This window comes from Prionailurus bengalensis, chromosome X (genome assembly GCF_016509475.1).
Source record: "Prionailurus bengalensis isolate Pbe53 chromosome X, Fcat_Pben_1.1_paternal_pri, whole genome shotgun sequence".
Lineage (NCBI taxonomy): Eukaryota > Metazoa > Chordata > Mammalia > Carnivora > Felidae > Prionailurus > Prionailurus bengalensis.
Genome location: NC_057361.1, coordinates 102,694,269 through 102,710,407, shown reverse-complemented (window position 1 = coordinate 102,710,407; position 16,139 = coordinate 102,694,269). Strand labels below are relative to the sequence as shown.

The following is a 16,139-nucleotide window of genomic DNA, read 5'->3' as shown; positions in this document are numbered from 1 at the left end:
CCCTGGCAGAGGCTTCTATTATACTAAACTGGGAAGGTCCCAGACTGAGGCCAAAGCTTCAGTGTGTCACTGCTGCTGGTCCAGGCTGAGCAGATAGTTCCTCAGGCCCTTGACCATGTGAGAGCCGTCCACTTGAGACTGTGACTTTACATGATTTCTTGATCCCTGGTCTACTGTATTCTCTCTCTTTCTGTCCCTTGTTAGCACAACCCCCTGCCAGCCCCCAAAAAAGCCATCCACTGACAAATTGGAAGGCCCTCATAATAGCTCTGAGTGCCTTCTAGGCTATTTTATAAATGCTCGATTTTATGGAAGGTGGCTAATGAGGGATTCTCCCTCCTCCCTGGTAAGATTAGAAGTAGAGGGGAGGGGCAAAGCAAACAAGCCATGCCTCTGGGGGATATACCTGCCTGGGCATAGGATGTGATTCCCATGGAGAACTGGTTATGTAAATGAATAATCAGTCTAAACACATCAAAATGTTTCCAGTGTTTTCTAGAGTCTCAGAGTAGAGAGGGAACTAAAGCACCACGTGGTCCAGCCCCCTGTCTCCAGGCAGGCGAAGGATTTCAGTTAAACAAGAACAGAGAATTGTCAACCGTCCCTTCAGGTCTCCTGAGACAGAGACTCTCAACACCTTTGCTCAGTCACCTCTCCATGTATGTGCTTTATGCCCTTGATAAGGATCAAGAATGAGCAGACAGAACTGTCGTGGGTCACGCTGGGGAGAACTGCAAGAGCGACAGGGAGTGAACAGAAGGAAGAGAGGCTACCGGCCTCCAGTAGGCCGGTAGGAAAGATTCCAGAGGCTGGTAGGAAGGATTAGGACATCTACATAGGCAGAGCCTGGCCTCCCGGTACCACCGTAGCTGGCTCTGTCTCTTCTGTAAGCACATTGGCTCTTGTATCCACCCATCCCTTCTGTTTCCACTGGTAGCATTTTATTTCACTCACTCAACAAGTAGATGTAGCGAGAATCTACTCTGTGCCAGAGAAAACAGGCACGAATGAGACAGGGGTGCCCTCCCTCTATGGATAGGAGCTTACAAACTAGTGAGGAAGACAAATCCCAATGATGGGCCATCACAGTACACTGAATAAAGGCAAGAGGCCACCATCCTCCTACACAGACGAAGGCTGCAGCCTTCCAACATGCCTTCCTGCTCCACATATCCCCTTCTAAGATCTGCTGCCACCAAAGTACTGCTTTCATCACACTCTTCTCTCCCTAAAAGGCTTCTATGCCTCTCCACTCTCTACTGACTACCTGCTTTCCTTCAGAGCCTGGTACCCCAGTTCCCCTCTGCTCTGGTTCCAACATGCCTCTCAACCTTATCTCCCACTACCCTCCTAGAGGAACCTTGTGCCCCAGCAAGCCAGTCCTTTTTTTTTTTTTTTTTTAAGTTTATTTTGAGCGAAAGAGCAGGATGGGGCAGAGAGAGAGAGAGGGAGGGAGAGAATCCCAAGCCAGCTTCACAATGTCAGTACAGAGCCCGAGGCAGGGCTCGAACCCACGAACCACAAGATCATGACCTGAGCTGAAGTCAGACGCTTAACTGACTGAGCCACCCAGGTGCCCCAACCCAGTTCTTTTAAAGGACGTCCCAGCCACCTGCATGCTTTTCTTCACACCATCACCTCTCTTTGGAATGCCTTCCTCTCCACTCCCATCTCTACCTACCAAGAGTTGAGCGTTACCTACCTTCTAGAATTTAAATACCATCTCCTTCTCTTCCTTTTCTGTTCAGCCCAGCTGGAAAGACTTCTACCTCCTCTGAGCTTCTATAGCTTGTTTACAGAAGCACATGGCAATATTCTGGCATTAGAGTGATTTGTGTGAATGTCTTATCTGCCCCGCTAGGCTTTGAATTTCATTCAGCACTGTACCTCTGGTACCTCACACAAGACTGATACTTATTGAATAAAGGACAAGTGGAGATAGAAGGGCATTATGGACTTGGAGCCCAATCAAAAGAAGCCAAATGAAGTTATTGGTGAGGAAGGGGACTCCAGCATTTTCCACAGAATGCTTATATTAGGTTGGTTAGGTTTCTGGCATAAGAAAGGGAAAAGGGTCTGTTTTCCTTTAAAATATAAGTAATGAATTTCCTTGTATAATCTTTAATATTTTCTTCAAAGCAAGGTGGAGGAGCTTCTAGTTTTTACGCTGCATGGTTTAGCTCTGGCTTAAATTATCCTCAAGGGAACAGGGCAGGCTATCCCTTATGAGAAAATATCAGACCAAATATATTTTTCATAATGTGTAAATATCACCCTACCCCAACGAAACTATATGCGCCCCCAGGACCAGAATGAATTCTGAACTTCCTTTACAAATGTCTTCTTTGCTCCAATGGGGGCATGCGCATGCACACACACACGCACACACATCCAGGTGCACGTGGTGTATCAAGGTGCTGAGCAGAACAGGAGTTATACTCAATTCTTCACTGATTGGTGTCCTGCAAGACCCTCAATAGAGGAATTCTGTAAAATCGCGACAGGAAGGGACGATCTGATGGCAAATCTCCTCTTACTAGACCCGCTTCTGATGACTATGAAGACTACAGTCATCGCCTGATCACACAATTCACCAGCCAGCATTCGCAGGCCTCGTTAAGCGAGTGCTACTCTGAGCCACGAGAAGGAGGGGCTTGCTACCATGTTGTGGCCTGAGGGGATGGGTTGCAGCATATTGGCTTGTACTCTGCACCAAAGGATGCAGGCACCAAAGGGAAACACACAACATAAGAGGTTTTGATTAAACTTGTATCTTTGACATTCAGTCTGGAAACATGCATTCCCCTGTGACGGAGAGAAAAACCTCAAGTAAGCCATAGGAAATCAAAGGCTCCCTTTATTTCTTATCCACTTTTGAGCAATCTTTCCAAAGTTATGGGAATTATGCACTGATGAGTACTTCCGCCTGTCACTCTTCCTTGGGAAGTGACCCCACGGAAGAGAGGTGGGCGATATGTTTAGACCTAGGACCATACAAATGACAGAGACACCACGTGGAAGATACCACCAAATGTGATTGCTACGACTGACTGGCAGAACTGGGGTATGTCAGTGTGTTGGATAAAGTGCTTCACGGCTATTTTGGGGGTATTTTTTCCTTCATTTTTATTGAGATATAATTGACACACAGCACTGTAGAAGCTTAAGGTGTACAGCCTAATTACTTGACTTCTAATATTGAGAAATGATTACCAAAACGAGTTTAGTTAACATCCATCATCTCATAAAGAGAGAGAGAGAGAAACAGTTTTTTCCTTCTGATGAGAACTTTTACGATCTGCTAGCTCTTAGCAGCTTTCCTATATACCATACATCAGTGGGAGCTATAGTCGTCATGTTGTGCATTACATCCCCAGTATTTATTTACCTTCTAACTGGCAGTTTGTGCCTTTTGACTACCTTTCTTCAATTCCCCCACCCACCCCACCTCTGGTAACCACAAATCTGATATTTTCTGAGTTTGGTATGTGCGGTTTCTTTTTTGTTTTAGATTCTACACGTAAGTGAGATCATACACTATTTGTCTTTGTCTGACATATTTCACTTAGCATTATGCCCTCCAGGTACAGTGCTTTGTTTATGATAGACTTAAAGTCAAATATGCATTTTCAAGAAGGATGCATGTCCAGCCATGGAAAGGAAATCAGGCAATATAACTTTCGAACTACCCAGCAACTGGGAAGGGCTATGGAAAATTCTACTTGATCCCCAACACCATTGTTTCTTTCACCAGAAAAGGATCAGGCAGCCACCTCCCAGCTAGATCTTTCCAGGTAATTACAGTCTTATCCAGCACTATTTATCTTTCCTCTCCAAATGTCCTCCTGTCAATTTGGAGAGTGGGGATGGGAACAGAATATGTAGGAACATGGCTGTGCTCTGGGGAATAAGCTTTTAAATGTATAATCTCAGACAAAGAGCACCAGTGACTGAGCTTAAAAGGTGTCTGGAGGAGAAGGGTTTAGGAAACCAGACTTATCCACTGGCCACTGCTAAGTCTCGTTGGAATTTTTGGCACTTGTACCTCTGCTCGTGGATGGCTCGGATGGCATCTGATCTTGTCATCTTGCCCTGAGGAGTGGACACATCCACTGCCCTCCCCTTTAGATGAAATCTTGCTTTAAAACAAGAGGCCGAGTGACTGAGAAAGAAGGAAATTGCCCCAAGCTGGAAAGCCTGTTGGGAACTTGCATGCATAGCATCTTAAGTCAGATTTCCTGGGGGAATGACCATGAGTGACCTTGCCATGATTTGAGGAAACCACTTAGAAATCAGGAAGGGTAATCCAATGAGGCAGAGTTGCTGTCGATGGATGTGAAACAGAGAGGAGCTGTCTGCATAATCCCGGCTGTGGGGCCCCACTCTCCCTTGTGAGGAAGGCAGCTTCCTTCTCTCTGCTTCTTGGAAACACTTTGCCGCAGGGAAAAAGCAGCTTGGCACCCTGGGATGATTAAAGGTAGACGTTGTTTTCCTATCCTGGAAGGAAGACCAGGCAGACGGGTTGAGACCGTGCTGGGCACTCAAGCCCTTCCATGCCTCTTTCTCATCAGGGGCCTGGGATTTGCAGCCACAGAGCCCCAGAGCAGACCATGGGCAAACAGGCTGAGCCGGGCCCAGGATTCTGCTGTCAACCCCAGGCACAAACAGTACCCTTCGGCCTTTGCTTGATAATGAGGCCTTAGCTGCATAGTAGCAACACACCAATGACCATTTGGACTAAAATGCACTTAAACAAAGGATGCATCCAATTAAACGATTGGGCTTGGCATGTCTGTGATGTCAAATGACCTGATTGTTTTTATATGCATACATGACTGTCTAAACCATTAGCATGTGTGTGTGCGTGTGCGCATGCACGCATACACGTGACACCGAGCTTGGGGTGGCACTGTGTATAGCCCCAAGTTCAGTTCCATCTGATAAGATAAGGTCCAGCCCCCTCTCCCAAGCCTACCAAAGGCTGGTGTAGGTTTTAACATTTGAGCAACTCTCCAGGCTGAGTTCTTTAAAACCTAGTGAACTAACACTGAATCACTGTGCCATTTTGCATAATTGTCGGGGGAGGAAATAGTGAAGCCAGACTTCGCCATCGTGTCCAGGCTGTACCCTGCTCACTTTGGGTAAAAAGAATATAATTGTTTAACATATTAAAAGCAAATAAAAGTGCTTAAATATTTTGTAATTTGCAACTTGAAAAGAAAACAGTAATGGGTTTCCAAGTGCATGCCTTTACTTTTAATGAAGTGTTTATTTTTCATGGTTCTATTGGCAATAAAAGAACAGCTCCACATCAAAAGCCTTCAGGGAAGCAGTTTCCATTTGGAGGACAGTGAGATTGCCAATCATTCCGACTTTTTTTTAAAAAAAGGAAACTCACTAGACTATATTTCCAGATATATGTTATTGCCTATTATCCCAGGTAATTATTTTTTTTGTCTCTTACTCATATAGGCAAATTACAACGCATTATGTACTATACTCTAAAACGATTAAAAAAAAAAAATTAGTGACACTGGGATCAGGGGGCTCCAGAATGTTTTGATGAACATGTTTCCATTATCCTCTGTGCTTGTTCATTTTGTTGAAAGAATGATTCATTCATTTCAAATTTGGCAACTTAAACGGCAAATATAATTTTCCTATCACAATGCAAAATCAGTTTATTGCCCTTCCAGACATTGGGGCGGTTCTTGCCCTTTTTTCCTTTGCCAACAGCACCCTCTGCTGGTGTCTGTTATCCATCACATCTAATGGGATCGACCCAAATTGCAAACGGAGGCCTCCCTGCAACATTACACACAGCAGGACATGATTCATAAATCAGTTTTCCACCCTGGTGATTCATTACCAGATATATTTTTTCTGTAAAACAGCACAGCTCAAGGAAGTCATCAAGAATTCAGAAGCTGCAAGAAATACCTTCGTTTGATTAATCATCTCTCTGACCTTTTTCTTCTTATTGAACAAGGTTAATAATACTTGTTATCACTCAAAGTTAAACTGTATTAGCTGCCAAGTGATTTTTATTTGCAAAGGCCTGTTATCACTGCCAAGAGGCTTCAAAGTCGGGATCGGTTACATTCCTCAGGTATGACCCCGAGGGACATCTGACCAATGCAACGTTTCCCACTGGAGAGGTCAGCAGCTTCCACAGCGACCTGGAGAAGCTGACAAAAGTGGAACTAGATACTTCCAACCGTGAAAATGTCCTCATGTCAACCAACCTGACAGCAACTAGTACCATATATATTTTAAAACAAGGTAAGGATACTTCCCACTTCGCCTATCTTAACTTCTGCCTTCAAACCTCTGCACGCCATTAATAAATAGAATTCGCTCCTGGCTGAGGAGATGGCTTCTCCTCCCTATTCTCCAGCTACAGAGGCTAAAACCCAAACAAAACCACACCTTTCACAAAGTTCACGTTGCCACATTGGGCCACATCTCTGTGGGAGCTGTGAGGTTAAATCCCTGCCAAATCCGCTCCTCCTTCAGGTCATTTCCCAACACCCAGCTGTTTGTAAAGCTCTTTCGGGCTCTGATTGGGTTATATTAAAGAAATGAAGTCTGTGCCCCAGCTGAGATTAGCATTCTAGATCAATGCTGACGTGAGGCAAGAATGTAAGTGAAACGAGAGAATTAAAATCTCATTCTAGTCAGAGAGAAAAGTAAGAATGGAAGAAAAAGGAAAGGAAGCCTGGAGGGAGGGAGGGGAGAAGGGGCAGAAGGGGAGAAGGAGGGAGAGGGAGGGAAGAAAACAGAAGAGAACGGAAGGGAGGGAGGGAGGGAGGGTTGCATTTGGCGGGAATGTCTTGTTTTCTCTCTGCCCAGCCATGAAGGACTGATTCCGTTGTTAGGTTATGGCCCAGACGCCCAAGTGTCCAGAGTTCAGGTTCACTCTGGAAGGACCGGTGGTAGCAACCTCTGTCAGTGTTACCGTGTCGCTAGGTCAGCGGGTGTCCCCAGGCAGTAAGGAGGCAGAGTTGAACTTCATCTTCTCCTTCTAGCTCCCAGCGTGTCAAAATGAGGAGGCCAACCCGCCAGGTCCCAGATGGATTCTGTGAGGGAATTCTTTAAAACTGAAAAAGAGAAAGCCAAACACAGCCTGCAGAATTAGGAATCTTTGATCCGAGAAACAAGGTACCCCAGCTATGAAAATAACGAGACCCAGACGGACAGAGAGCGCGTCGGCCTGTCAGAGGGGTTGGCTAGCCCAGAAGGCAGTTGGGCCCGTAGCGGCCCCTCTGCTCACCCCGCCCCAGACTTGCCTCCTGAGGCTCCGCTGGTCTCTTCTCTGCCTGCCGTGCTTCCCTTTCTCCCCCTCTTCCTCCTTTGCTCCTCTGTCTACAGAAAATACCCAGAGCACCTATCGTGTGAGTCCGGACGGCTCTCTGCGCGTCACCTTCGCCAGCGGGATGGAGATCAGCCTCAGCTCGGAGCCGCACATCTTGGCCGGGGCGGTCAACCCCACCCTGGGCAAATGCAACATCTCCCTGCCCGGAGAGCACAATGCAAACCTCATCGAGTGGCGGCAGCGCAAGGAGCAAAACAAAGGCAACGTTTCGGCGTTTGAAAGGAGACTGAGGGTAAGGCTTGGGACCCGACGCAAGATCCGCAACTGGCGGTTTAGGTTGGAAAACCACACAGCCGCCCTGATCTGAAGTCCCATCGCAACAAAGCTTTTCTGGGTGACTGACTAGCGTATAGGATACACTAATTCGAGAGAGGGTGCTAACGGCTGATAATGGTTCAGTGTCCTTAAATGAACACTCTAATAGGAGCATTCTTTGTCATTAGCCAGCTGAAGTGCTCTGATAGTAGCAATTTCAGCCACCAAGAAAGTCTGGGTGGAGAAATGGGTTTAGTAGGGAGGCCCTCCAGAATCCCTCCCAGCATGCTGGGGAGATGGTCATCAGGCTCACTACACTTGACCCAGCTCCCTGCTCCGGGGGTAGTTTATACTTTACGTGGAAGGACCCGGCAGGCACCCACACAAGGACATGAGACAACAGGCAACATCTGGGCAAAGGCAGGTGCAAAGGAGGAATCGGTGAGTGATACTATTGCCGTGAATACACTATGAAGGGCCAGAGGGGTAAAGGACTAGCACCCAGATGTGTCCGGTGGTGCTCAGACACAGCTGCCCGGAGGACATGAAAGGTTTCAGGGTTTTCACGTCCTTACCAGGCACAGTTCCCCGCAGTTAACCAGAGATCTCTGTCAAACCTGCCTTTCTGCCACACGCAAAGCCTCCGAGCACCACAGCACTCTGTCTGCCTGTCCCTTCTTCGTGTTAGGATGATGTGACCAACTTTCCCAATATAGTAACATTCAATATCAGCCCCAGAGCAACTGCCAGCCCGAGGGAAACAATCAGTCACAATTGAGGCCGGGCCTGCCTTGAGTGCCTGGATACCAGGGAAGCTCGCGCTTTCTTCACTCACAGTACAAATTCGCTCCCGGTGAAAATGTGGTAACCTTTAGGCTGTGGAAATGCAACACCAAACAACCACCCAATTCCAGTAAGAAGCGGTCAAACCAGTCCAAAGGCGTGACGTGGACAAAACAACCCAGCACTCACTTTTTCGGGCGGTTCTGTTGGTGACACACAGGCACAGACTTCAGTGATTTTGTAATGCCACTACAGCTGTCTACAGGCACAAGTCAATTGTCTGTTTTGATTCTACCACCAGTCTCCAACAAGACATTTACTGCTGATATGTCCCTGAATTGAGAAGTAAAACCAGTCCAAAGAGTCCACCCCTCTCTGTGTGGGAGGCAGTGAGGGTTTCAGTCAGAATTCTAGAAACGAGATCTCCTGGGCAGAGCCGTAGATGGGGAAGTTAGATGACCTGGCTTAAGACATGCCTTTATTTTCTTCGCCTGTGAAATGAAAGTATCATGCTCAAGAAAAGTAAGAACTATGTACATATGGCTTATCAACCTCATGGACTCCCCGCAGAATAATTGTATCACATAAATGATCTCTTAGTGCCTCCCCTGGTTTACAGCCTCAAGAAAACATTATGAACCATGTCAGGTACTATGGGTTTTCCCGTTCGTCAGGAAACCCCATCCTATACTATGTGACTTTGGGGTTTTCCACTTTCTAGGATAACCCGCCATTTTCTCCCCTCCATATGCACAGATAATGGAGAGACTATAAACTGTAACTTATACCTCATATCCGAAATTGTTCTTAATGTTGAAAAGTTAATGCTCATAAAACATTTGGGGCATTTGGGGGCCCTTTAGTGTTAAGGAGTGAAGTATCATTTAGTTAACACTATTTATAAGGGAAATTGACCCATTTCCCTTCCTGTCGTACAGTTGAGCAGATTTGTGGAACTGCTTATAAGGGCAACAGATTCAGGACTTTCTCTTCTATGTGACTTCTAGGGTACTTCCTGAGGTCCTGTGACACAGTGGACCCCTCAGCAGCTGAGTGGTGTCACCGTGCATGTCCCTAGAAACCTAACAGCAATCCTTTACATATGTTTCGTGCCCTAGAGTTAACAAAATGCTTTCGGAGCCAGGATTTTATTGGATCGCCACCACCGTCAATTGTTGTTATTCCCAACTTACAGATAAGGAGACTAAGGCCCAGAGAGGTTAAGTGATTTGCCCAAAGTCAAACAGCTATTAAGGATCAGAGCCAGCACTAAAATGTGGGTCTTCGCCTAGCGCACCACTCTTTCCACTTCATCATGCTGTGCTGCCTTGTTCCTTAAAATAATTAATCTATAAATCATTGCCCCACTCAGTGGAGCCACCTTGGCAGGGCCTGACTCCTCATTTCAATGCTGACAAAAAGAGACAAATAATCGACTCTAATGTACTGGCAAGTGTGGGTGGTACAGGACAGCTGGCTGGCCTCCAGGCAGGAGGAGCGTGGAAGAGGCAAGGGAAGGAAAGCTGCCTAACTGGCTAATTCTTACCTTCTCTCCCCATCCTTACGCATTTTTGTTTATACTGCTGCCTCGGTTTCCCCAGATGAGGCAAATCTGATTTAACGGAATGTATATGCTCCCTTAACATAGGTGTGAATCCAATTTTGACGAGGCAAGCTCTCTTCCCCTGCTGAGTTTATTATTTCAGAGATGGTACCCCTTCACTTCCGGTCACTTTTCAAGGAGCAAGCAGATGGCACGAGATGGAACGTTCTCTCTTCCCGGGCCAGATATGCAGGGTCCCATTTGTAAGCATACATGTACAGAACAAGCTTTTCCGATGCCCTCAAGGACCTCAAGGCCTAGACGGAATCATTTTATTTATGTATTTATGTATTTATTTATTTATTTAAATTCAAGTGAATTAACATACAGTGTAGTATTGGTTTCAGGAGTAGGACCCGGTGACTCATCACCTACACATGACACCCAGTGCTCATCCCAACAAGTGCCCTCCATCCCGCCCACTCCCCACCGGCAACCCTCAGTTTGTTCTGTGTCATTAGAGTCCCTTGTGATTTGCTTCCCTCTCTCTGTTTTTATCTTATTTTCCTTCCCTTCCCCTGTGTTCATCTGTTGTGTTTCTCAAGTTCCATATATGAGTGAAATCATGATATCTGTCTTTCTCGGACTGACTTATTTCACTTAGCATTATACCCTCCAGTTCCATCCATGCTGTTGTGAATGGCAAGATTTCATTTCTTTTTGATCACCAAGTAATATTCCATTGTAGGAATATACCTCATCTTCTTTACCCATTCATCTAGACTGAATCATTTACTTCTCCGGGTGGAGCAGCCAGTCCACAACAAGGGCAAGTTGGGGGTACCAGAGCTCTTGAGACAGAATACCAGGTTCAGATAGTCGTACAACATAGAAACTCCTGCTGTACTGTGGGGAATAGGACTCCTCTTTGAAAAACCACACAAAGGTGTGGTTGTCATTTTTAAATGTGCTTGGGCAGCAGGTCCTAAAACACTACTTGTTTGGGCACAAAATGACAGGTTCATTTAAAGACCCCTTTGGGAAGATGATGGACATTCCAAAAAGCTACCTGTCACATCCAGCCTAGACCTTCTAGCTCAAAGAAAAACAGACAAGAATAGACTTCTCTTAGAGATAAAGCAACAAGAGTTGATCTTCTCTAATGATTGATGGCATTTTTTTTTTCATACAAAGTCACCTCAAGGTGAGCAAGGCAGGCTGTCGGGAAACGTGATATCCTGCTCACCCTGGCCAGGCGAGGGATTTGTAACCTCTGGGATGTCCTGTGCCAACTCCATTAAGTGAAATAACTCACATTAACATCCGGAAATTTCCTTTATCTCAAAAATCCATTCCCTACCCCAACCTGAATTGTGTTTGAATCACCTTCCTTGCAAAGTACTTTTACATCCAGTCCATGTATCTTATCTGTTGCATCAGCCTGTCCCCATAAATACATTTCCCTGGACAATGGAGACATTAGAATGTAGATAACAATGGAAGCAGTTGTAAAAGAATTGGACATTCACCCACAGCGAACCAGTCTGGGAACTTCACCCAGATTGCACCTCGCCACACGCACGGATACTAATCCGTCATAGGAGACTTATCCCAGCACTGGATCCCAGAGCTCTTTACAAGATTTCGCAGACTGAGATGTGAGGTTACAGCAAAACCCCAGCACTACACCCTCCTTTATGAAAAGGAAAAAAAAAAGAGTCCAGGAAGCTTAGCACTTCAAACCAAAGTCATAAAATCAAGTAAGATGATTATGTGTTTACAAGCAAAATGAAGCAAAGACTTATCTAAAACCCTCACAATTGATTTTTGTCCCCTCTCCACTCAAAGATAACTGAACACCGGGTAGATTGTTTTTTAAATGCAACATGTGACCGTTCATACATGATCTGAGCTCTGAAACGGGGAACAAGCCCAGATGCAACACAGGGTCCCAGGCTGACAAATGATGGGAAATTTGGGAGGCAGCCAAGAAGGTTCCAGCATCTCCCTCCCTTCTCAGAAAATGCCTTTGCTGACGGCACTCGGCTACAGGCTGCTCAGAGTTGGAGTTCACATTTGCTTCACGCTATTTTAACTTCCTTCTCCCCGGGTTTGCTGGAGGGATTCGTTTTGTGAAAATTTAGATAAGGAGCCTACTTGCAGATAGGTTAATGTATTTTCAAAATATATCTGTCGTTCTCAGTCCCAAGTAACAGTGCGTCTACCCCTGGGGAGTCACCTGGAGACAGGAACTTTCGGGCATCCAGGCAACCGGGCCGAGTTGGGTTTTTTGGGGCCAGGGGATTCTTGGGGCCCTCCAAGCACAGAAGCTACTACATTTGTTAATCTGAAGTCAACCCCACTAAGAGAACTCGAAAGAAAGTATTTCACATATTATTCCGCATGCATGTAAGCATTAATGATTTGGTATGAAAAATTTCCATTGTCTGTTGTATGGTTACACAGATGAATTCCCCAACAGGAGAGCATTTAAACGAGAGCAAATTAATATAATGCAAAAAGCATCTAAGTTAAATGGTATGGCAGAAGCCAGGTGAGCGGAATGAGTAAGATTTTGAGGAACAAGTGGTATGCCCATAATATTGCACCCCTTTTCCCATCTATGAAAGGAGCGATATGGGCTGTGCAATCTCCATCAAGAGTGGCATTATCACAATTGGTCATAATTACAGCAGCTAACATTCACTGAGGTCTTACTATGTGTATTGCTATATATTAATTCACTTAGTACGCATGACACTTTATCAGGTGGTTTCTATTATTATCATTCCCATTTTACAGATTAAGAAACAGGCACAGAGAGGTCACACATAACTAGTAAGTGGCAATACCAGGATTTGAACCCAGGCGGGTCAACTCAATAGCCCATGTCCCAAGATTGCTACTAGCACTAAGATTTTGTGGGCTGGCGAGGTAAGGAGAGTATCTTGTGAGTAAAAACAAGAAAAGAGATAAAAGGAAACTCCAAATGGAATAGTAGCAGCTGATGCTAACACGAAATACAGGCCCTGTTCATTTATAGGCAAATCTGTGAATTAAAAGCAAGCCTAAGTATGGTTTTGATTGTCAGCCTAGCAGTTGTCAATAACAAATAAAATCTGTAGCATTGTCCTGATTGATTTCTAAAAATCAAGTACTAATTACCTTAAAACCAGTGAGTGCAGGGTAGCATGTACTAATTTAAAATCTGTGACTTTTCTATCCATTCTCATAAATTCATAGAAATTAAATGCAGGGCATCTCCCAAACCGTGATGTGATTGCTTGGCCTGTGTCCGTTATTCACCTTCCGACTTTTCCAGCAAAGATTAACAGATTAATTCAGGCGCATTGTGAGCTGAAATGCTAGACAGCAGGAAATTCAGCCTTTTCTTCCCTGTAGAAGAAAGGAAATCAATTGCCATAATCATAGCTTACTTGAGTTCAACACATTTTGTGTATGTGTTTTATATACATGTATTCTGTATATATAGGATATATATAGAATATATTCAACTGAACCATAGCAAATTGCCCTTTTTGTAGGCCCCAAACAGTCAAATATCAACAAGCTACCTATACATCAACTTCATATATCTTTATCCTGCTAATTGAATGAGTCTTGAATTGGAAGGGTTGAAAAGACTTTCTCTTAAGCCCTTAAAACATAAATTCCTAGGAAGGAGCAAGAAAGGCTCTGAGTGCAGGCAAAGGACACCTTTCTTTGGAGCCTGTACCCACCTTTCTTTGGAGCCTGTACCCACCCTTTCAAGCACTTTGATCTCTGCGGGAATCACAACCCATGGCTCCCTGGGCCACTGGCTTCCCTCTTTCCTTTCTGGTCCAACTAGGAACAAAAAGCAAGCCCTTCTCCTTATTTCTCCTTAGCAAAGCGGAAAGAAATCTGAGGGCAACCAGAGGATGAACTAAAGCATAGATACTTCTTCCCCTATGAAAAATGTTTACCAAGTCCAGCTTTCAGCTCATCAGTTGCCAAACTCAGAGGTCCCGTTCAATGCGCAACCTGTCGAAAAAGACCTCCCTTTTAACTTGGGGCGATTACCAAGTTTCAACCCTTTCTTTGCCCTCTCTTTTCCAACCCAAGAATTGGTGTAGACTAGAGGAAGAGTATGTTGGGGAGAAAAACAATCTCCTTACACTCTTCTAAGTTCTTTGGCTGGTGTAATACTTAAACGGGTATAAAAACAGATGAAGAGGAGAAAACACAGACCTAAGTTTAATAACATGTATACCTCCTGTGTACATGAGAGACCCAGGAAAACTGAGTAGATCCCCAGTTCGCTGAAGCCAATGCCTTAAGTAACACCTCCAGCTAGACAAAAGATATTGGAGGTGAGGAGTCAGTTATGGGAGGTTACCAGGAAAACAACACTAAACAAGCGTGTAGTTTATGTAATTTTAAATCCTCACCTTCTCCATTGCTAAGAGTTGCTAGAGATTTAGTCATTCCCCACTTTCTGATACAGGAAGACACCCTTCCAAATGGAAATTCCCCTTAAAAATGCAAATGGTCAACTTCACAGTTTTTTTAAGAGCTTCTCCTGTGTCTGCTTCTTAAAAATAATCAGTCTAAAATATGCCAAGGAGGCATAATTTGTGGTGGCAAATTCTTATCCCATGCAGAATTTTTGTATTATTTATTATTTTCTGTATTATTTATTATCTATTATTTTATTATGTATTTCCCATGGAAATAAAGATGGATGCTCCACACTTAGGTCAAAGGCGATTATTGTCTTTCAGGCAAACTAGTGTTTGTATGAACATGGAGCTTTCCCAACTTTGCTCAAGACCCCAACAGTCATTGGCAATCAGCCTAAGTTTGGATTCCTGCCAAAATGTCCGGAGCATATAAGGTCTCCATGATGAGGGTGGGAGAGCCCACCCGGAAAAGCATACTCCTTCCCAGCCTCCTCACACTTAGTTTCCACAGGAGACTCGGGGGGGGGGGGACTCCGTGGCATCTTCTATTCAACTTCATCCACTTTCACCTCTAGCTGAATTTTACACTACCTTCTCTTTTGGGTTCCTGGACTCAATTCCAATGTGGGAGGTGGAGTTAACCCACACCAACAAGCAATTCTTGGGACACCAGCTGACTGTCCTACAAGTCAATTTAATTCTGACACTACCAAGAGATAGCATCAGACTCCATGGGTTAAGGGTTTGGTCCTACAAAACTGCCCCCTGCCCACTACTTAGACGCTAGTCGGTCCCAAGTCTAAGTTGTTACCAGTGCTTCTGACGGACTGGCTATAAACCAGAGGTTCCCACAACCCTTTCCTTGGGTTTGATTAATTTGCTACAGCAGCTCACAGGACTTAGAAATATTTTACTTACTAGATCACCAGTTTGTTATAATGGGTAGAACTCAGGAAGAGCCGGATGGAACTGATGCAGAGGGCAGGGTATGGGGAAGGGTGTGGAGCTTCTGTCCCTCCAGGTGCGCCACTCTCCCAGCTTCTACACTTGTTCACCAGCCCGGGAGCTGGCCGACGTATTCTTTGGGTTTGTTTGTTTTCGGGGGGTGGGGAGAAAGAGTGAGCATGAGCAGGAGAGGGGCAGAGGGAAAGAGAATCTTAAGCAGGCTCCACACTCAGCACAGAGCCTGACATGGGGCTCGATCCCATGACCCTGGGATCATGACCTGAACCGAAATCAAGAGTCAGATGCTCTACCGACTGAGCCACCCAGGCGCCCCTCCTTTGCGTTTTTATGGAGACTTCATTACTTAGGAAAGATTGATTAAATCATTGGCTATTGGCAACTGATTCAACCTCCAATCACTCCCTCGTTCTCCAGAGGTTTGGAGGGAGGTACTAGAAGTACCAACCCTCTAATCACCCTGTTGGTTTCCCAGGCAACCAATCCCCATTCGTAGGTTACCAGAGGGCCCGCCAAATGTCACTTCATTAACATAACAAAAGGCAGCTTTATCACTCTTATCATAGGAGATTCCAAAGGTTTTAGGAGCTTTGTGCTGGGAACTGGGTGGAACACCAAATACATATTTCTTACAAATCACAATATCACACTTTCCAAACCTCTTTGAAACTAGTTTTCTGGCAGCATCTGAATATCAGAGTACATTATCCGGAAAAAGAGAAGCATGGTTGTCGACGTGACAGGCAGAGAAAGAACATTGGGCCGTCTTCGTCTGCTT

At 45.1% G+C, this 16,139-nt stretch overlaps 1 protein-coding gene across 1 annotated transcript in view; it reads left to right on the top strand.

The window, feature by feature from the left end:
* TENM1 (teneurin transmembrane protein 1) overlaps positions 1–16,139 on the top strand; it is a 768,359-nt gene that overhangs the window by 732,934 nt on the left and 19,286 nt on the right. The window contains exons 27-28 of the mRNA XM_043570666.1: positions 6,110–6,282; positions 7,372–7,607. Coding sequence (XP_043426601.1) covers positions 6,110–6,282; positions 7,372–7,607 — 409 coding nt within the window. The remainder of the gene's footprint in view (positions 1–6,109; positions 6,283–7,371; positions 7,608–16,139) is intronic.